This window comes from Mizuhopecten yessoensis, unplaced genomic scaffold, assembly GCF_002113885.1.
Source record: "Mizuhopecten yessoensis strain PY_sf001 unplaced genomic scaffold, ASM211388v2 scaffold6063, whole genome shotgun sequence".
NCBI classification, from domain to species: Eukaryota; Metazoa; Mollusca; class Bivalvia; order Pectinida; family Pectinidae; genus Mizuhopecten; species Mizuhopecten yessoensis.
Window position 1 is genome coordinate 29,216 of NW_018406361.1, and position 22,597 is coordinate 51,812.

Consider the following 22,597-nt stretch of genomic DNA (forward strand, 5'->3'; position numbering starts at 1 on the left):
ATGTTATACATAACTGAATATACACTGACTATATCAATGGTATACCGATTTATAGTGTAGTTAACTAATGTATGTCAAATTCATATTAATGAAAATTTAACTGATTCGTTTTATCAGGTGCCAGTTCCGGTATTGGTGCTAGCACATGTGTGCTATTGTCCCAATATAACCCTAAGTTGGTGCTGACCTCTCGCAATGTAAACAACTTAGACAAGGTAGCCAAGCAGTGCCAAGATAAAGGACTCTCACCGGACAGGGCAAGTAATGGGTGTAATTATGAATGTACAACACAACGGACAGGGCAAGTAATGGGTGTAATTATGTGTGTACAACACACCGGACAGGGCAAGTAATGGGTGTAATATAGCTCTTATATAGAGATGTTAGCGTATAACACACCGGACCGGGCAAGTAATGGGTGTAATATAGCTCTTATATAGAGATGTCACCGGACAGGGCAAGTAATGGGTGTAATACAGCTCTTATATAGAGATGTGTGCGTATAACACACCGGACAGGGCAAGTAATGGGTGTAATACAGCTCTTATATAGAGATGTGTGCGTATAACACACCGGACAGGGCAAGTAATGGGTGTAATATAGCTCTTATATAGGGACAGGGCAAGTAATGGGTGTAATTATGAATGTACAACACAACGGACAGGGCAAGTAATGGGTGTGATTATGTGTGTACAACACACCGGACAAGGCAAGTAATGGGTGTAATTATGAATGTACAACACAACGGACAGGGCAAGTAATGGGTGTGATTATGTGTGTACAACACACCGGACAGGGCAGATAATGGGTGTAATTATGTGTGTACAACACACCGTACAGGGCAGGTAATGGGAGTAATTATGTGTGAACAACACATCGTACAGGTCAAGTAATGGGTGCAATTATGTGTGTACAACACATCGTACAGGTCAAGTAATGGGTGTAATTATGTGTGTACAACCCACCGGACAGGGCAAGTAATGAGTGTAATTATGTGTGTACAACACACCGGACAAGGCAAGTAATGGTGTAATTATGTGTGTACAACACACCGGACAAGGGCAAGAAATGGGTGTAATTATGTGTGTACAACACACCGGAAAAGGCAAGTAATGGGTGTAATTATGCATGTACAACTCACCGTACAGGTCAAGTAATGGGTGTAATTATGTGTGTACCACACACCGGACAAGGGCAAGTAATGGGTGTAATTAGGTGTGTACAACACACCGGACAGGGCAGGTAATGGGTGAAATTATGTGTGTACAACACACCGGACAGGGCAGATAATGGGTGTAATTATGTGTGTACAACACACCGGACAGAGTAGGTAATGGGTGTAATTATGTGTGTACAACACATCGGACAGGTCAAGTAATGGGTGTAATTATGTGTGTACCACACACCGGACAAGGGCAAGTAATGGGTGTAGTTATGTGTGTACAACACACCGGACAGGGCAAGTAAGGGGTGTAATTATGTGTGTACAACACACTGGACAGGGCAAGTAATGGGTGTAATTATGTGTGTAAAACACACCGGACAAGGCAAGTAATGGGTGTAATTTTGTGTGTACAACACACCGGACAGGTCAAATAATGGATGTAATTTTGTGTGTACAATATAAAACAAAGAATGTGTAATGAAATCGTTAATTGATGACTATCTTTATCAATTCATTGGCTCGTTCACTACCACTTCCCGGATTCTCACTTTGAGAACGTTACATTTACTCAGTTTAACTTGTCCCTTTCTAATGGTCTTCGTTTAATCTTACAATGGTTGCACGTCGCTAGGACTTTTATTATATGTGATGCAACAATGGTGGCGTGGTGTAGATCGGAAAATGATGCTGCATGATGTTGCCCTTTATTCGTGGAGTACTGAGGAAGCCAGTGGTCAATGTCGCCTTGCAGACACATCCTTTGATGTACTTGTTCCAGGGCAGATTCTGTAGCACATCCTCGTACCCTCTCTTTTCAAAAACAAACAACGTGTGTCTATGTATGGTATACATTGGTGGTAATGGCGCTTCCTGTCCGAACGCCTTATATAGGTGCACTACTAAGGTTTGATTCGCATTTGTCAGATCTTGCGCTTTCAGATCATCCAGAGAAACAAAGTCGTCTGCACCGAGCCTTTTGACGAGATATTGTTTTAAAAGCGTGAAATACGCACCTCAGTGTTTTAAAATTCATATTTACTGACTCTTGTTATAACGTGTTATAATATCAGATAATCACCATGGTTTAACACATCCATACATAATGATACATTTTGGTGTTTAAGAAGACACTTAACAATTGTAAACAATAACAGAAATGTACATCACTTATATTTGCTAAATAATTTGTGTCCCACAGTTATAACTGCCAGTTGATTCTCCTCAATACAGCTCTTATATAGAGATGTGTGCGTATAACACACCGGACAGGGCAAGTAATGGGTGTAATATAGCTCTTATATAGAGATGTCTGCGTATAACACACCGGACAGGGCAATAAATGGGTGTGATACAGCTCTTATATAGAGGTGTCACCGGACAGGGCAAGTAATGGGTGTAATACAGCTCTTATATAGAGATGTCACCGGACAGGGCAAGTAATGGGTGTAATACAGCTCTTATATAGAGATGTCTGCGTATAACACACCGGACAGGGCAAGTAATGGGTGTAATATAGCTCTTATATAGAGATGTTAGCGTATAACACACTGGACAGGGCAAGTAATGGGTGTAATATAGCTCTTATATAGAGATGTTTGCGTATAACACACCGGACAGGGCAAGTAATGGGTGCAATATAGCTCTTATATAGAGATGTTTGCGTATAACACACAGGACAGGGCAAGTAATGGGTGTAATATAGCTCTTATATAGAGATGTCTGCGTATAACACACCGGACAGGGCAAGTAATGGGTGTAATATAGCTCTTTTATAGAGATGTCTGCGTATAACACACCGGACAGTGCAAGTAATGGGTGTAATATAGCTCTTATATAGAGATGTTTGCGTATAACACACAGGACAGGGCAAGTAATGGGTGTAATATAGCTCTTATATAGAGGTGTTAGAAGTCCTGTGTATATAAGATATCTACAGTCAAACCTCTATAAATCGAACTTCAAAGATTCGAATTTCTCAATGTGTCAAACTTACGGCAAAGGCCGGATATTTTCCCTTATATAACACTAATAATATATTATTCATGAATCGAACTTTTATGAGTCGAATTTCTCGCTGTTTCGAAGTATAATCTAGGCCCGTTCGCTATGAACACAGTCTAAATTACCACTAATAAATCGAAGTAAAAACTGTACCTGTATGAGATCAATGAAATGTCCCGCGGTCATTTTTACACCTTCACGGACATGTTTCGGTCCCCAGTGAAAAGGACTGGCGACCATGCTGACACAACCCGGTATCAATTATTTCCCGGTAATAAACCGACACTGATAAATTCAGTATTGGTTTCTTAAAACATCAGTGTTACGTATTTATGACGCAAAGTGATAATCAATATAATGCTGAACATTCCGTAAGATACATTCACCGGAAGTGCTTTTCAATCGTAAACATAGGCTTTTGTCAAAGAAAATGGTTTACTTAAATGGTCCACTTCGCGGAATTCAGGTCTCGGGCCATGGGACAATAAGCTGTATGTTCATTGGTTGATGATGTTATTAATTGAATTCTGTGATTTTTAATAAAATCGATTGTCATATAAAAACAATTCTCGAAAACAAACGGCCAACGGGAATCACTCCCGGCAATTCATGGCGCACGTGATGGACCACATCAACACAGGGTACAGACTTCGTTAAGTTATTTGACAAACGAAAAAAATAAATTTAATAAGATCACAATGCAAACCACAGTGTGTTGATAAAACAAACTATTGTTATTTCTGTCAAGGTATATCTATACTTTAAAATTAAATTGCTTAGCTTGTGTTTCGTCACATAAGAATCACAATCTGCTTTATGTGCACGATATCGATGGTCGATGTTCAATTTTCGTGAGTCGAAGTCCCGAAACATCGAAGTTTGACTGTGTCTATGTATAGAGGGATATTGAACGTCTGATATTTCTTTACAGGTTTTGGTTGTTCAATGTGACGTAGACAAGGAAAGTGACCTCCGGAACCTTGTGGATCAGACTCTCTCCAAGTTTGGACAAATTGATGTACTGGTCAGTAGCGGCAGTGTTATATCTTATTTGCTTCATTCCATATATTTAATAACAGTAACAAAGATAAGTTACAGCGTTATAATGACAATGTTCTACATTAAAGGAACAATGTTCTTCATTAAAGGAACAGTGTTCTACATTAAAGGAACAATATTCTTCATTAAAGGAACAGTGTTCTACATTAAAGTAACACTGTTCTTTATTAAAGGAACATTGTTCTACATTAAAGGAACAATGTTCTTCATTAAAGGAACAGTGTTCTACATTAAAGAAACCATGTTCTTCATTAAAGAAACAATGTTCTTTATTAAAGGAACAATGATCTACAATAAGTAAAATGCTTTCATAGATATTTTTCATCTAGTTTGCTGATTGAATGGAACCAGAATAAAATAGTAATGTGTGTTTGGACGATTAATCTGTGCTGTCCACCAGATAATGTATTCTTGTGTTTTATAAATATTATGTGTTGTTCTACCTAGCTGTAATCATTCGTAGCCAGGAACAATTACGTGTACAAAACCACGTTATACCAACAGGAGCATGCTAATTAGATTTGAACTTAACTTAAGGTATTTAGAGTAATTTTACACGTGTGGGAGTTTAAATCAATTCTCGGTAAAAATGCCACCCAAATGATGATAATATACGAGAAGGAAGAAAAGCTCAAAATGTCGACCTCACCTAACTTTCTGGCATCAAAAACCACATTTTTAGTAAATGTACAAAACATGCTTAGTACCGTTGTAAGGATGGAGAATTGTTCTTTTAAAAACCTCCTCCATGCACGTAAAATGGATTCTGCTTCCTCGGACATGATCTCCATTTCCTTCAAAACAGACGCCATGTCCGAGTTTAAAAGTATTTCCCAGTCATAGGGCCACTTTTTGCATATTCATGAGGTTGACGTCAGTCATGTGCCGAAACATGTATTGATTGGCTGGTTATATTAGGGCGGGGGGGGGGGGGGGGAAAAAACTGCGCTTCCAGCCAATCTCACCAAGTGTTTCGGCACGTGGCTGATGTCAACCTCGTAAATATATACAAAAAAAAGTGGTTCTATGTCTATACGAGTGATACTGTCTCCAATATCAGGTTACATAGCTACAACCCTTGTAAAGGTTACTCATTGGTCGATTTATATTGTCTCCGATATCATGTTATACATAGCCAAAATCTCTGTAGCTGTACACATTGGTCAAGTAATATTGTCTCCTAGCCCAAATTTCTGTAAAGGTCACACATTGGTCGAGTTCTATTGTCTCTTAGCCCCAATTTTTGTCTCGGTTGCACATTGGTCGAGTTCTAATGTCTCCTAGCCCCAAATTATTTAAAGGTTACACATTGGGCGAGTTATATTGTCTTCTAGCCCCCATTTCTGTAATGGTTACACACTGGTCGAGTTATATTGTCTACTAGCCCCAATTTCTGTAAAGGTAACACATTGGTCGAGTTTTATTGTCTCCTAGCCCAAATTTCTGTAAAGGTAACACATTGGTCGAGTAAAATTGTCTCCTAGCCCAAATTTCTGTAAAGGCTACACATTGGTCGAGTAAAATTGTCTCCTAGCCCAAATTTCTGTAAAGGTTGCGCATTGGTCGAGTTATATCGTCTCCTAGCCCCAAATTATTTAAAGGTTACACATTGGCCGAGTTATATTGTCTGCTAGACCCAATTTCTGTAAAGCTTACACATTGGTCGAATTATATTGTCTCCTATCCACAATTTCTGTAAAGGTAACACATTGGTCGAGTTTTATTGTCTCCTAGCCCAAATTTCTGTAAAGGTAACACATTGGTCAAGTTATATTGTCTCCAAGCCCCAATTTCTGTAAATGTTACGCATTGGACGAGTTATATTGTCTACTAGCCCCAATTTCTGTAAGGGTTACACATTGGTCTAGTTATATTGTCTCCAAGCCCCAATTTCTGTAAGGGTTACACATTGGTCAAGTTATATTGTCTCCGATATCATGTTATACATAGCCAGAATCTCTGTAGCTGTACACATTGGTCAAGTTATATTGTCTCCAAGCCCCAATGTAAAGGTTACATATTGGCCGAGTTATATTGTCTTCTAGCCCCCATTTCTGTAAAGGTTACACTTTGGTCGAGTTATATCGTCTCCTAGCCCCAAATTATTTAAAGGTTACACATTGGTCGTGATTTATAGACACCTAGTCCCAATTTCTGTAAAGCTTACACATTGGTCGAATTATATTGTCTCCTAGGCCCAATTTCCGTAAAGGTTACACATTGGACGAGTTATATTGTCTTCTAGCCCCCATTTCTGTAATGGTTACACACTGGTCGAGTTATATTGTCTGCTAGCCCCAATTTCTATAAAGGTTTCACTTTGGTCGAGTTATTTTGTCTCCTAGCCCCAAATTATTTAAAGGTTACACATTGGTCTAGTTATATTGTCTCCAAGCCCCAATTTCTGTAAGGGTTACACATTGGTCACGAGATATTGTCTTCTAGCCCCCATTTCTGTAAAGGTTACACTTTGGTCGAGTTATATCGTCTCCTAGCCCCAAATTATGTAAAGGTTACACAGTGGTCGAGTTATATTTTCTCGTAGCCCCAATTTTTGTAAAGGTTACACATTGGTCGGGTTTTATTGTCTGCTAGCCCCAAATTCTATAAAGGTTACACATTGGACGAGTTATATTGTCTTCCAGCCCCCATTTCTGTAAAGGTTACACAGTGGTCGAGTTATATTGTCTTCCAGCCCCCATTTCTGTAAAGGTTATATATTGGTCGAGTTATATCGTATCCTAGCCCCAATTTAGGTTACACATTCGTCGTGGTATATTGTCTCCTAGGCCCAATTTCCGTAAAGGATACACATTGGTCGAGGTATATTGTCTCCTAGACCCAATTTCTGTAAATGTTACACATTGGTCGGGTTATATTGTCTCCTATCCACAATTTCTGTAAAGGCTACACATTGGTCGAGGTATATTGTCTCCTAGTCCCAATTTCTGTAAATGTTACACATTGGTCGGGTTTTATTGTCTGCTAGCCCCAAATTCTGAAAAGGTTACACATTGGGCGAGTTATATTGTCTGCTAGCCCCAATTTCTGTAGAGGTTACACATTGGTCGTGATTTATAGACACCTAGTCCCAATTTCTATAAAGGTTTCACTTTGGTCGAGTTATATCGTATCCTAGCCCCAATTTCTGTAAGGGTTACACATTGGTCTAGTTATATTGTCTCCAAGCCCCAATTTCTGTAAGGGTTACACATTGGTCACGAGATATTGTCTTCTAGCCCCCATTTCTGTAAAGGTTATATATTGGTCGAGTTATATTGTCCCCTAGCCCCAAATTCTATAAAGGTTACACATTGGACGAGTTATATTGTCTACTAGCCCCAATTTCTGTAAGGGTTACACATTGGTCGTGATTTATAGACACCTAGTCCCAATTTCTGTAAATGTTACACATTGGTCGTGATTTATAGACACCTAGTCCCAATTTCTGTAAATGTTACACATTGGTCGCGTTATATTGTCTGCTAGCCCCAAATTCTGAAAAGGTTACACATTGGGCGAGTTATATTGTCTCCTAGTCCCAATTTCTGTAAAGTTACCCATTGGTCGAGTTATATCGTCTCCTAGCCCCAATCTAGGTTACACATTGGTCGCGTTATATTGTCTGCTAGCCCCAAATTCTGTAAAGGGTACATATTGGTCGAGTTATATTGTCTCCTAGCCCCAATTTCCGTAAAGGTTACACATTGGTCGAGTTATATTGTCTGCTAGCCCCAATTTCTGTAAAGGTTACACATTGGTCGAGTTATATTGTCTTCTAGCCCCCATTTCTGTAAAGGTTACACATTGGCCGAGTTATATTGTCTCCTAGCCCCAATTTCTGTAAAGTTACCCATTCGTCCAATTATATTGTCTCCTAGCCCCAATTTCTGTAAAGTTACCCATTGGTCGAGTTATATTGTCTCCTAGCCCCAATTTAGGTTACACATTGGTCGAGTTATATTGTCTCCTAGTCCCAATTTCTGTAAAGGTTACACATTGGTCGAGTTATAATGTCTCCTAGCCCCAATTTCTGTAAAGGTTACACATTGGTCAAGTAATATTGTCTTCTGGCCCCCATTTCTGTAAAGGTTACACATTGGTCGGGTTATATTGTCTCCTAGCCCCAAATTCTGTAAAGGTTACACATTGGTCGAGTTATATTGTCTCCAAGCCCCAATTTCTGTAAAGGTTTTACATTGGTCGAGTTATATTGTCTCCTAGCCCCAATTTCTGTAAAGGTTACACATTGGTCGAGTTATATTGTCTCCAAGCCCCAATTTCTGTAAAGTTTTTACATTGGTCGAGTTATATTGTCTCCTAGCCCCAAATTCTGTAAGGGTTACACATTGGTCGAGTTATATTGTCTCCTAGCCCCAATTTCTGTAAAGGTTACATATTGGTCGGGTTATATTGTCTCCTAGCCCCAAATTCTGTAAAGGTTACATATTGGTCGAGTTATATTGTCTCCAAGCCCCAATTTCTGTAAAGTTTTTACATTGGTCGAGTTATATTGTCTCCTAGCCCCAATTTCTGTAAAGGTTACGCATTGGTCGGGTTATATTGTCTCCTAGCCCCAAATTCTGTAAAGGTTACACATTGGTCGAGCTATATTATCAAGCAATGTGAGAGACCAATCTCTTCTTTTGTAGGTTAACAACGCAGGAAGCAGTGTGTACCGGTCAATCATGGACACGACTTTAGACATGTTTGATCAGACCGTGAGGACCAATTTACGGGCGCCTTTCTACCTCAGTCAACTGTGTATACCGCATTTGATCAAAACACAAGGTATGATTACCCACGTCATCAAACATCAGGTGAAACTCGTGTAAAACTCCAGGGGTTGTCCTTCATCATCTCTGGACAATTGTACACGATATGCTTATTTCAATTGCAAAGGTAGGTGTGTATTTCTAACAGACTAATTCACATTTCTAGTTTACCTTTGACAAACATTTGTTTATATTTCAAGTTTGTTTTTTCTTCTGAAAACAGTACAGTACTTTCTAATTTATCTGAAACAGACTAGTAACATTCCTGGTATATTTGTAACAGACTAGTAACATTTCTAGTTGACTAATTTATTTGTCACAGACTAGCAACAGTCCTAGTTTATTCGAAAAGACTAGTAACATTTTTAGTTTATTTGTGACAGACAAGTAAGTTGCATTTTAAGTTTTTCTGTAATATACTAGTAACATTTCAAGGTTTTTGTGACAGACTACTGTACTAACAATAAAGTTTAATTGTAAAATAAAGTTAACGTAAAGGTTATTTGTAACAGCCTAGTAACATTCCTGCTTTATTTGTAGCAGATTAGTATAATTTCTAGTTTGTTTAGCTCACCTGGTCCGAAGGACCTAAGCTCAATACGCCGTACCGTGGTATCCGTCGTTCGTCCGTCAACAATTTCTTCAAACGACTTCTTCTTCATAACAGCCGATTGGAATTTGACCAAATTTGACGGGAATTATTCCAAGGTTATAAATTATACAAATGGAGGGGCTGACTCGCCCCGCCCCTGAATGGCGGGGCCAAAAGGGTGTGATTGGCCATATTGCATTAAACCACTTTTTCTCTAAAACGAAGAGATAGATATCAGCCATATTTGGCTGGAATCATTGTTAGGTGATGGAGATTCAAAATTGTACAAATGGAGTTGCTGACCTCCAAGGAGGTAAAGGGCCGGGCAAAAAAGGGCTATTTGGTCATATTAATTTTAGACACTTCCTCTCTGGAACTTAGGATTGTATATCGATGATATTAGGTTTAAATCATTCTTGGGTGGTGGGGATTCAGGATTGTACAAATGGAGGGTCTGAATGAGGGGCCAAAAAGGGATAATTTGGCCATATGGATATCAACCATATTTGGTTAGAACCATTATTAGGTGGTAGGGATTCAAATTAGGATAGTTGAAGGACTAACCCCTCAGAGGGCCGATGGCATCCCCAACCTATTACCATATATATAGTTGCTGAGTATATAGACTCAAATGCACATATTCTACCAGAATGGCTCCGGGGTCTGGCCCCACCCATGGAGACTAAGTCACTTGGTCACTACTTTTAAACGGTTGAAATTCCCATCCCATAACCATGTAAACAATGGCTAAGCACAAAGCGAAACATAAAATAAAGATAGTACAATTGACTTTGCAGTCTGGCCAATCCCAGTTTTCCTTAGTTATCAATTTGAATCTGTTGAGTTCTCCACCCTTTAGCCATATATACCATTGCTGGGCAGATGAATATAGCCATGGTATTAAAGTTGACCATGAGGTCTGGCCACACCCCTAGTGTTTGGTTTGGTTTAGTATTATTTAACGTCCTATAAACAGCTATGATCATTTAATGACGGCCTCCCCTGTATGCAAGATGCATGCGTGTAGTGTATGCGTGTGTGTTTTGGGAGGCTGCGATATGTTCGTGTTTGTCTCCTTGTGATAGCGCGGAACTGATGCCGACTTTATAGTGCTACCTCACTGAAATATGCTGCCGAAGACAACCAGCAGGACACCCCACCCGGTCACATTATACTGACAACGGGCGAACCAGTCGTCCCACTCTTAAATTGTCTCGGGCAGGGGACAGAACTCAAAGCCTTCCTCACAGGAGCGAACACTCAACTAAAGGCCAAAAGTGAGGCATTGTAAAGGGAGACATTAGGAAGAAAAAAAATGTTTAGAAAGAAGAGAAAAGATAAGATCCCAAATTTAGTCGCCTCTTAAGATCATGCAATGGGGGCAGCAGGTACAATTCTTACGCCCTACTTGCAAGGACTACATCCCTAGGTTACTGATTGTAACAGTCTTCTATATATTTCATTAATTGTAACAGACATCTTATCTATATATTTCATTAATTTTAAAAGACTACTATATATTTCATTAATTGTAAAAGACTACTATATACTTTATTTGTTTTAAATATAGTAATTACACTCGTTCACTTCCCAGGTAACATCGTCAACGTATCTAGTATATCGTCCACCAAAGCGGTAAGTCTGATCCTGCTCTATTCCGTCTTTGCGTATTGCAGAGTTATCTTCTCTTGGGAGCAGGTATTGATTGTTACGTCACTTGTTTGTGAGAATAACGTCATCAATTTTTGAGAAAACGACGTAATTTTCTCACACAGACCAATGACGTAACAATCAATAGCTGCTCCCAAGAGAAGATAACTCTGCAATACGCAAAGACGGAATATGCATTGATAATTCCGGTGATATACAAGTACTTCGTGTCACCTTATATACACTAATAGCTCTGGTGTGACAGAGTATATAGTCTAAGTAAACAACTTTAAACATCAACTTTCTCCCTGAAATAACAGACTATTGACCCTAATTTGCATCAACATATATAAGTTGTTTCCTAAACTTCCCAAATTAATATGACTCAGGCATGGCCTGGAGAGAGCGAAGTTCGTACTGTCCATTTGTTTCAATACATTTAATTTTTGAATCATTACATACATTTTAATACATAAAAAATGTCTTACCTGTGCTTGGGTTTATAAAAATAATGGAATCTGTTCAGTTGCTGGGCAATATCATTNTATGCGACATTCCAATGTGGATGATACCTTTCTTGGTAGCATTGCAGACCTCTGCCTCTCGAATCAGTTGCATGCAATTATAAAATGTACCATTANATGTTATTTTGAAGTTGACTGGTATGTACAGTACTACTAGACCATGAATTGAAAGTAAATTCCAGGAATACCAGTTAGTATATATATCCCCTCCCTGTAATAATGTATGTTCATTATAAAAATAATATGTATTATCAATTTTATCCATAAGTTTAAAAGAAACAGATGTAATTTAAAAGAAAAAAAGATTTTCATAGGGAAAATATGATAATGTGAGTTGTAGGCAGAATGTTAAAAACAAATGGTTTGAGCTGATATATGCCAATCCATGAAGCATGTATTTGTATTTTATTCCGAACAACAATATGTTTAACATGTTAGAAACNAAAAACCTTACGTTTCCCGTTGAAAGCTGCCGGTGATTCCTTTGCACATGTGTATCTGTGTACAACTGCAGCAGACGACCCGTGAAATTTGACCTCATCAATGATCTGACCTTTTATTATCCAATGAGAATCAAGCGACCTCTTCAGTGACCCTGACCCTGCTTCGTACATACTCGGGTATTTCCGTCCTAGTAGGGGATGACATCCGTGTGTTACGGTCGATTGTGTGAACAGACGGAAAATTGTATGTTAAGAAAGATGTTAGTATCACATTATTTATTGCTTGCCCAAATTTACAATATAATCACATTATTACGCACCCTTCGACGCTATGTGTTTGTGACATTAATTTTTGTTTCGTTCAACCCCAGACGGTAAGAGTCTGGTTGAACGAGACTACATTAATGTAAGCTTTTTGATGACCATGCTAACTCATTTTCTCGATTCGGAAGAAAAGTAAAGAAATCGTGGAAATAAACTCGCTCAGTGTTCTGAATATGGTCAATATTATTTTGAATATGGTCAATATTTTTTGAAAAAATCGTAGTTTCGAATACATAATTTCTGTGCTACGTAACATGTCGCTCTATTATTCGATTAGGCATATTTACGGGCTCCATGAAACCGGAAGAGGTCACCGGAAGTACGAAAAAGTTTCTATGCTGTAGCTGTACGATTCAGTGATGGAATCAGTTTGGTTGGATCAGATCTATTTACACGCACATGTTATCGGTAAAGAGTTTCGCACGGGTGCCTTCGGCACCCGTGAGCTTAGCTCTTATTAACCAGATACCATGCCCAACAAACAAACAAACAAACAGGTCAAATCCCTTTTATTTGTATTTCTCCCCTCAGGCTGTAAATTCACAAAACGTATTCAAAAATTAACAACCCCAATGTAATTCTTACTTCCTAAACAGAGTACATTCTCGTCCCTATCTCTGTAAACAAACGAGGACACAGTCCGTGCTCTATACATAGGTACCTAGATGATAGTTCTCATTGTCAACAGTCCTACTCTTTCCACCTTACCGTATATGTTAACAGATGTACGATAGCTTCCACTCCTCTTCATGAACAAAGATATTTTAGCCCGTACTATCCGTTGACAAGTTAGCCTTGCCCTCGTTTTTTGTAGAACTCAACAAAAATATAAACATTGTCTCTTCTTCAACGAAAAAAGTATATTCTCGGCTTTTCCTTTTATTGAGCAAACATCATATAGGATCTCTGTTGACAAGGAGGTGATTACACTGTACCATACAGCTGTCTCGTCCCACTATGAATCATTAGTGATACTAGGGGCGAAACAGATTGAATATCAACTACCGTTGAATCAGTAACTATATAAATTCAAAAAATGAGGAGAGTACTGGTTAAATTAAAATTAACAATGAGTAAAGTGTGTATATAATGAGTCGTACCATTACTCGAATAGGTTACTGTGACCACCAAGGTTACGGAAAACCTCGATGACAATGAGTAAAGTGTGTATATAATGAGCCGTACCACTACTCGAAGAGGTTACTGTGACCACCAAGGTAACGTAAACCTCGAGGACAAGGAGTAAAGTGTGTAAATAATGAGCCGTACCACTGCTCGAATAGGTTACTGTGACCACCAAGGTAACGTAAACCTCGAGGACAATGAGTAAAGTGTGTATATAATGAGCCGTACCACTGCTCGAATAGGTTACTGTGACCACCAATGTTACGGAAAACCTCGATGACAATGAGTAAAGTATGTATATAATGAGCCGTACCACTACTCGAATAGGTTACTGTGACCACCAAGGTTACGGAAAACCTCGATGACAATGAGTAAAGTATGTATATAATGAGCCGTACCACTACTCGAAGAGGTTACTGTGACCACCAAGGTTACGGAAAACCTCGATGACAATGAGTAAAGTGTGTATATAATGAGCCGTACCACTACTCGAAGAGGTTACTGTGACCACCAAGGTTACGGAAAACCTCGATGACAATGAGTAAAGTGTGTATATAATGAGCCGTACCACTACTCGAAGAGGTTACTGTGACCACCAAGGTTACGGAAAACCTCGATGACAATGAGTAAAGTATGTATATAATGAGCCGTACCACTACTCGAAGAGGTTACTGTGACCACCAAGGTTACGGAAAACCTCGATGACAATGAGTAAAGTGTGTATATAATGAGCCGTACCACTACTCGAAGAGGTTACTGTGACCACCAAGGTTACGGAAAACCTCGATGACAATGAGTAAAGTGTGTATATAATGAGCCGTACCACTACTCGAAGAGGTTACTGTGACCACCAAGGTTACGGAAAACCTCGATGACAATGAGTAAAGTGTGTACATAATGAGCCGTACCACTACTCGAAGAGGTTACTGTGACCACCAAGGTTACGGAAAACCTCGATGACAATGAGTAAAGTGTGTACATAATGAGCCGTACCACTACTCGAAGCGGTTACTGTGGCAACCAATGTAGCCAACATCACAGTCTAACATTTTTGTTTCTTGACAGATGAACGTAAGACGTACACATGATTGTTCCTATACAATTTGGTAATACATACAGTAGGCCAAAAAAGAATTAGTCTTAATTAGTAGAGGTTTGTTTCCTATTCTTCATAAATATAAAGTAAAACGTGGTGCAATCATGATGATACTCATAATCTCTGTAATTATGCGGCGAGTGCTTTATTAAGAAATCTTTTAAAGGCAAAGTCAGCAAATCTAATGTCATTCCTTACACTCCATGAAACTGGAAGGATCTTACATTCAGCAAGTCTTATTTACTCACTCATTACCATGAGAACGTTTCACAGGAAAGTGCAAACATGAAAGTCGATTGTCTTACCAAATATTATATTTCATAACTTGGCGAATTGGATGAGACTTACCTCCCTTTGATCATATTAAGCGTTGTTTCCACAGTTCCCCACCGCCATTGCCTACTGCATGGCCAAGGCAGGACTTGATCATCTCACCAGGACCTTAGCTGTTGGTAAGTAACAGTTGGTACAGTCATATTACCCGTGCCTTAGTCGCAGGTATCCGTCAGCATTTGATAACTTTCTCTCGCTGTAAAATAACGTCAGTATAACTATCTGATATCTGACTAATTTATTTTTGTTACAGATCTCGCGGAAAAGAAAGTCCGCGTAAACTCCGTCAAGTAAGTATAGTCAAATGGCAATGTATTGTCTTTGATTTAATCGAAACAAACTGTATATAGGTCATAAAGCACAACCAGTGAATTGTTCGTTTGTGACGTTTTGATGACTAGTGCGATACGTATACCTGAGTGCTAAGAATGTACTAGATAGCTATTGAATAGTAAAATCGGCACCAGTATCTGGTCATGATTATGAGGGAATCTGTGGTCTTTTAGTCTCAATACTAACACATTTACTGCTTATCAAAAGGGCCTCCTTCATCTTCAGTTTGGGTCTCTTCCTATCTCTAACATCGGTATACTATGCGTCGCAGTCTTTCATCACTAAACGCATTTTGAGACGTTTTCTTCGCTTGTTTTGCTAGTAGGGTGTATGAGGATAACTCGGAGCGTTATTGTGGATTTAATGACAATCGCTATAACATGGTCGCGATAATTCTGCAGGGTGGTTTCTCCTTGTGTGTAATGGATGGATAGATGGCCTTTCATTTGGATCTTCGCCTTAATCGACATGGTCTCTGTTTCCCCATAACGTTCACATTGATTGTTTGCCGTGTTAAGTGACCATTCTGGTATCCAATTATTTTATTGCGCACGGACGTGCGTGTCCTCGTATCTTTGATCAACTTTTTTGGAATTGAAGTTCAAACGTTTGGGCGGAGTGATATTTTCCCTAAATACTAATAGTTTTAAGGTTCTGTCATTTTTCTGTACCCATAAAAAACTCTGACATGCGTATAAAGTCTCAATAATACTGTAATATACATACATAATATTTAATAAAGCTTTCTTGTAACATGAGTTGCATTCTGGTTTTTGTAAGTCTAGTCATTAACTTAAATGTTAATTTACATTTGCTATTTTCGGGTGATATTTAAGGATTAACTTGAATATATTTTTATGTTATGGAGACACACACAAAAAAATGGCGTGTACTCTAAATAATCCGCGTGGCGGTTTATAATGAGAGTACACTCCGGTTTTTTGTGTGTTATAGCTCCATGACATAAAAAATATATTCAAGTTAATTCTTATAATCTAATCTACTATACACAATCCCTGTGGAAATCCACTTTTATTGATGGACTCTTTTCTCTTAGAAATTATTACGCCGCTGTATCAGTCAATCAAAAGCGACATTACAAACGGCGATAACATAAATTTTCAAGCCAATGTAACTGTTTGTTACTATTGAGTATGAATGTGTGTGTTAACACAGCATTATTCCCGAGATTTTATTTGTGTTGTAGTCCCGGGGTGATCGGGTGATATTGGTGTATGAATGTGAGTGTTAACACAGCATTAATCTCGAGGTTTTGTTTATTTATGTAGTCCCGGGGGGATCGGGTGATATTGGTGTATGAATGTGTATGTTAATACAGCATTAATCTCGAGGTTTTATTTGTGTTGTAGTCCCGGGGTGATCGGGTGATATTGTTGTATGAATGTGTGTGTTAACACAGCATTAATCCCGAGGTTTTATTTGTGTTGTAGTCCCGGGGTGATCGGGTGATATTGTTGTATGAATGTGTGTGTTAACACAGCATTAATCTCGAGGTTTTATTTTTGTTGTAGTCCCGGGGTGATCGGTGATATTGGTGTATGAATGTGTGTGTTAACACAGCATTAATTCCGAGGTTTTATTTGTGTTGTAGTCCCGAGGTGATCGTGTGTTATTGGTGTATGAATGTGTGTGTTAACACAGCATTAATCCCGTGGTTTTATTTGTGTTGTAGTCCCGGGGTGATCGTTACCAACTTCCAGAAGAATGCGGGTATGGCTGATGACAAATATGAGAAGGTAATCTCGCAAAACTCTTTCAAAATACTTTATTTGGATCTGATGGCTGTGCAATTGCTACAGTACATGTGTGTCAAACAAATAAATGATGACGTGCAATAAAAACAACAAGTGTCGACATATTTCCAGAACGGGTATTTCTGAGAAGGTAGAACTGGCTCTTTCTGTACAGGAAGCGCTGGTTGATATGATGGAACATATGCGTGACAGATTCTTCGGAAAAGTAAAGAAAATGTGGCCGACTGGTCAACATTAGTTTGTGAACGTTCAATTGTTTTAGTATATATATTGTATATTTCCTATGTTAAAATCTCATGCAGAAAAGATACTTAGAAGTATATCAGATTAATTGATTCGACAACATTATTGATTTAAAACCTGGTACATGTGTGCCCTTTATTAATCCGACCAAGTGTGGGTACTTTTCCTGCCGATCAAACTCGAAGATTACCGCCTTGGTATTTCATTGAACGATAATATCGACTTCTCAATAACGAGTACATCAATAGACTCAAAACTCGGTATAGTGAATTTCATGAGGTTACTACCAAGTAGCGATACTGCCCTTGCAAATCCGAAAAACTAAGATGTCCGACCTGGCATCTTATAAGGAGAAAAAATACCGATTTCCTGAAAGAACAACTGCAACGATTGACAACAATCGTAGTACAGATGTTTTGTATGAGCTTCCAACCAAAAATCCTTTTTTCCCCGCTTAATATGAAACATTCATTTTGAATCTAAGCTCTAATTCCATCGAATCAATATATGAATAAACTTATAAACTTAGAGTATAATGAATGCATGGGATTGTACATTGTAGTTATGTTCGTGCCAATTCGAGATTCAATATGGCTACACAGACGCCATCTTGAAATCACTTTGTTTATGCAAGTCTTTTGACAGTGCTGTGTACATTAGACACACTTAAAAAATAGCATATTAAATGTTAAGTCGCCCAATTGGTTCATTCACAGTAGTCGAATTATATTCATCGTGTCTCTGCACAAATTGCTATAATATAAGTACATGCATTTCTTGCAATGTCTTTTTGTTCATTTGATTAATTCATGAAATTTAAGGCTCTTTAACCTTTTATTTTTAACGGTTTTTTTTCGACAAAGTTATATTTGATTTAATCATGTCTGATTATCTTGACCAATAAAGTACGGCACAAATGTATGTTATCAGCACCGTTTCCCGTCAATCGTACATCTCACAGACATGGCAACAATTGATGAGATAATAATCACACTTATTAATTACATATATATCTATAATAAAATAATATAAAGTTTTTGAAATAGTGACCTATCTAGCTAACATAAGCCATGTATAATGTATATACACTAGTCACTTGTGTTTAGGGGCATTTTAGTTAGGCCGGTGTTATTCCGGGCTAGTTAAAGCTTCATTGTAGGATATTCAGGTTGGTGTTTTAGACATCATCTTCGTAGTTTAATCGATGTTATAGGTATTTAGAACTAAACAAAAGAAATCATAAGAGAATAGATATCTTTTTATAATGGAATCGTTAACGTAAGGTCCTGTCATTAGGTGACTTCAACTGTAAATGATGAATATGCAAAAGCATATATTTGAAATGAAGGGCAATACCATACTGATTGTGTATTAGATTGCTGATGTTTGGGATTGAGCCTCCAGTATTTGTATACATGCTCAGTTTCCTTTATAAGGCCACGTTAGCAACAAAACAAAAGCTCAGTCCTCGGTTAGAACCGTATGTAACGTGTGTGATTAGTCCTCGGTTATAATCTTATATAACGTGTGTGATCCGTCCTCGGTTATAACCCTATATAACGTGTGTGATCAGTCCGCGGTTATAACCCTATGTAACGTGTGTGATCAGTCCTCGGTTATAACCCTATATAACTTGTGTGATCAGTCCGCGGTTATAACCCTATGTAACGTGTGTGATCAGTCCTCGGTTATAAGCCTATATAACGTGTGTGATCAGTCCTCGGTTATAACCCTTTATAACGTGTGTGATCAGTCCACGGTTATAACCCTTTATAACGTGTGTGATCAGTCCTAGGTTATAACCCTATATAACGTGTGTGATCAGTCCTCGGTTAGAACCATATGTAGCGTGTGTGATAAGTCCTCGGTTATAACCCTATATAATGTGTGTGATCACACACGTTATAAAGGGTTATAACCGTGGACTGATCACGCTCATTATATAGGGTTATAACCCTATATGAGGTGTGTGATCAGTCCTAGGTTATACCCCTATATAACGTGTGAGATCAGTCCTCGGCTAGAACCCTATATAATGTGTGTCATCAGTCCTCGGTTATAACTGTGTGATCAGTCCTAGGTTATAGCCCTATATAACGTGTGAGATCAGTCCTCGGCTAGAACCCTATATAATGTGTGGGATCAGTCCTCGGTTGTAACCCTTTATAACGGGCGTGATCAGTCCTAGGTTATAACCCTATATAACGTGTGTGATCAGTCCTCAGTTAGAACCCTATGAGCCGTGTGTGATCAGTCCTCGGTTATAACCCTATATAATGTGTGTGATCAGTCCTCGGTTATAACCCTATATAATGTGTGTCATCAGTCCTCGGTTAGAACCCTATATAATGTGTGTGATCAGTCCTCGGTTAGAACCATATGAACCGTGGGTGATCACTCCTCGGTTATAACCCTATATAATGTGTGTGATCAGTCCTCGGTTAGAACCATATGAACCGTGGGTGATCACTCCTCGGTTATAACCCTATATAATGTGTGTGATCAGTCCTCGGTTAGAACCCTATATAATGTGTGTGATCAGTCCTCGGTTATAGCCCTATATAACGTGTGTGATTAGTCCTCGGTTAGAACTCTATATAGCGTGTGCGATCAGTCCTCGGTTAGAACCATATGAACCGTGTGTGATCAGTCCTCGGTTATAACCCTATATAACGTGCGTGATCAGTCCTCGGTTATAACCCTGTATAACGTGTGTGATCAGTCCTCGGTTAGAACTCTATGAACCGTGTGTGATCAGTCCTCGGTTATCTCCCTATATAACGTGCGTGATCAGTCCTCGGTTAGAACCCTATATAGCGTGTGTGATCAGTCCTCGGTTAGAACTCTATGAACCGTGTGTGATCAGTCCTCGGTTATCTCCCTATATAACGTGCGTGATCAGTCCTCGGTTAGAACCCTATATAGCGTGTGCGATCAGACTTCGGTTAGAACCATATGAACCGTGTGTGATCAGTCCTCGGTTATAGCCCTAAATAACGTGTGTGATCAGTCCTCGGTTAGAACCCTCTATATAACGTGTGTGATCAGTCCTCGGCTAGAACCCTATATAACGTGTGTGATCAGTCCTCGGTTAGAACCCTATATACCGTTTGATATACTGTTATATGCCATTAACCATTCACTCCATCGTAATTGATGTATAATTCACCGTTTGTTTCAGTACATTGAGCGCCAGAAAACTCTTCAGCCACTAGGTGGTGCTGGCGACCCCGAAGAGGTTGCCAAAGCGATTCAGTTCCTTGCATCCAATGACTCTTCATTTATTACTGGTCAGCTGTTATTTGTGGACGGAGGACGTCACGTGTTTTCGCCATGTTAGAAACCACGTGACAACTCACTAAGAGCTTGGAGACATCAATGCTGCACGGCAGATCAGGGGATTGCAGTCAGCATAAACCTATGACAACTTAATGTATCCATACTGTTGCACCATTCACCAGGACTTTGATGTGATCCAATAGAACACAACGCAATTTAATAAAAAAAAAAAAAACACAAACGAAAACTAAACTCCTCTCTTTTTATAAATGTTTGTTTTTTCTTTTATGCGTGTTACAAACATAAGTCCTAGTTCGATTACGTCTGTTTTCATGATTACGCATGGCGAGTCTTTGTTCGATGCCGTCTACATGTTGTGACCTATAAATAGCTAGGACTCGAGCATTAGATCTACATGCCACTTTATAAATAATCTAATCTCAAACATAGCGCTATAAATATTTTGCCGTATGGTTGTTGTCATCATTTTTATGACGTCACAATAGAAGGGCTATATACTGCGTTATAATTGACTTTTGCTGTCGCCATATTATTATGTTTTTTATTATGTCATAGAAGATTGTAAGTAAATAACTGCTTTCAGTAATTCGGTAATGTACAAACTGATAAAAGGTACATTACACATGAACTAGTTGACATTCAATAATGCCCGTACTTGTCATCTAAAAGCATTGCGATCCTGTAATATGAAGTTTGAATGCAAGCATCATTGTGATTTCTATCCACGTATTGATTAACAGAAGCTCCACATACCTTGAGGGTGTGACAGAGAAATCTCCACATACCTTGAGGGTGTGACAGAGAAATCTCCAACCGAAGGGGTGATTTATTTGGTTGTCTATCCCGATTGTTGGAGATGTCTCTGTTACACTTTCAAGGTAGGGGATGAATATTCTTTCTCCAATCATTCCAATACCATGTATATAAAATAACAGTGTTCAGCATTTGTAATATTTATTTTATTCTGGTTTGCACATGACATCTCCCGTCAAAATATGATTATGACGTCACACCCGTGCTCCCGTGACGTCATAGTTTCTGCGTGCAATCTGTCATACCTTAGGGGTCGTAAGGCCCCCGGAATAAACTTGAATGGAATTGAATTGATAGGGAAACCATACCCTAGGAGTGACAGATAACTCATACCCTAGGGGTGACAGAGAACTCATACCCTAGGAGTGACAGAGACATCATACCTTAGCTGGTGACAGAAAAATCATACCCTAGGAGTGACAGATAAATCATACCCTAGGGGTGACAGAGACATCATACCTTAGCTGGTGACAGATAATTCAAACCCTAGGGGTGACAGAGAAATCATACCCTATGGGGTGACAGATAAATCATACCCTAGGAGTGACAGAGACATCATACCTTAGCTGGTGACAGATAATTCATACCCTAGGGGTGACAGAGAAATCATACCCTAGGGGTGACAGAGACATCATACCTTAGCTGGTGACAGAGAAATCATACCCTAGGAGTGACAGAGAAATCATACCCTAGGGGTGACAGAGAACTCATACCCTAGGGGTGACAGAGAACTCATATCCTAGGGGGTGACAGATAAATCATACCCTAGGGATGACAGAGAACTCATATCCTAGGGGTGACAGAGAACTCATACCCTAGGGGTGACAGAGAACTCATACCCTAGGAGTGACAGAGAACTCATACCCTAGGGGTGACAGAGAATTCATACCCTAGGGGTGACAGATAACTCATATCCTAGGGGGTGACAGATAAATCATACCCTAGGGATGACAGAGAACTCATACCCTAGGGGTGACAGAGAACTCATACCCTAGGGGTGACAGAGAACTCATACCCTAGGGGTGACAGAGAACTCATACCCTAGG

General features: G+C 39.1%; 1 protein-coding gene across 1 annotated transcript in view; it reads left to right on the top strand.

Annotated features, from left to right (window-relative positions):
* Positions 1–22,228, top strand: part of LOC110451477 (3-oxoacyl-[acyl-carrier-protein] reductase FabG-like) — a 22,970-nt gene extending 742 nt beyond the window's left edge. The window contains exons 2-9 of the mRNA XM_021499516.1: positions 118–257; positions 4,098–4,190; positions 8,878–9,016; positions 11,187–11,227; positions 15,137–15,206; positions 15,341–15,377; positions 17,114–17,177; positions 20,620–22,228. Coding sequence (XP_021355191.1) covers positions 118–257; positions 4,098–4,190; positions 8,878–9,016; positions 11,187–11,227; positions 15,137–15,206; positions 15,341–15,377; positions 17,114–17,177; positions 20,620–20,778 — 743 coding nt within the window. The 3' untranslated portion in view covers positions 20,779–22,228. The remainder of the gene's footprint in view (positions 1–117; positions 258–4,097; positions 4,191–8,877; positions 9,017–11,186; positions 11,228–15,136; positions 15,207–15,340; positions 15,378–17,113; positions 17,178–20,619) is intronic.
* Positions 22,229–22,597: the final 369 nt, after the last annotated feature.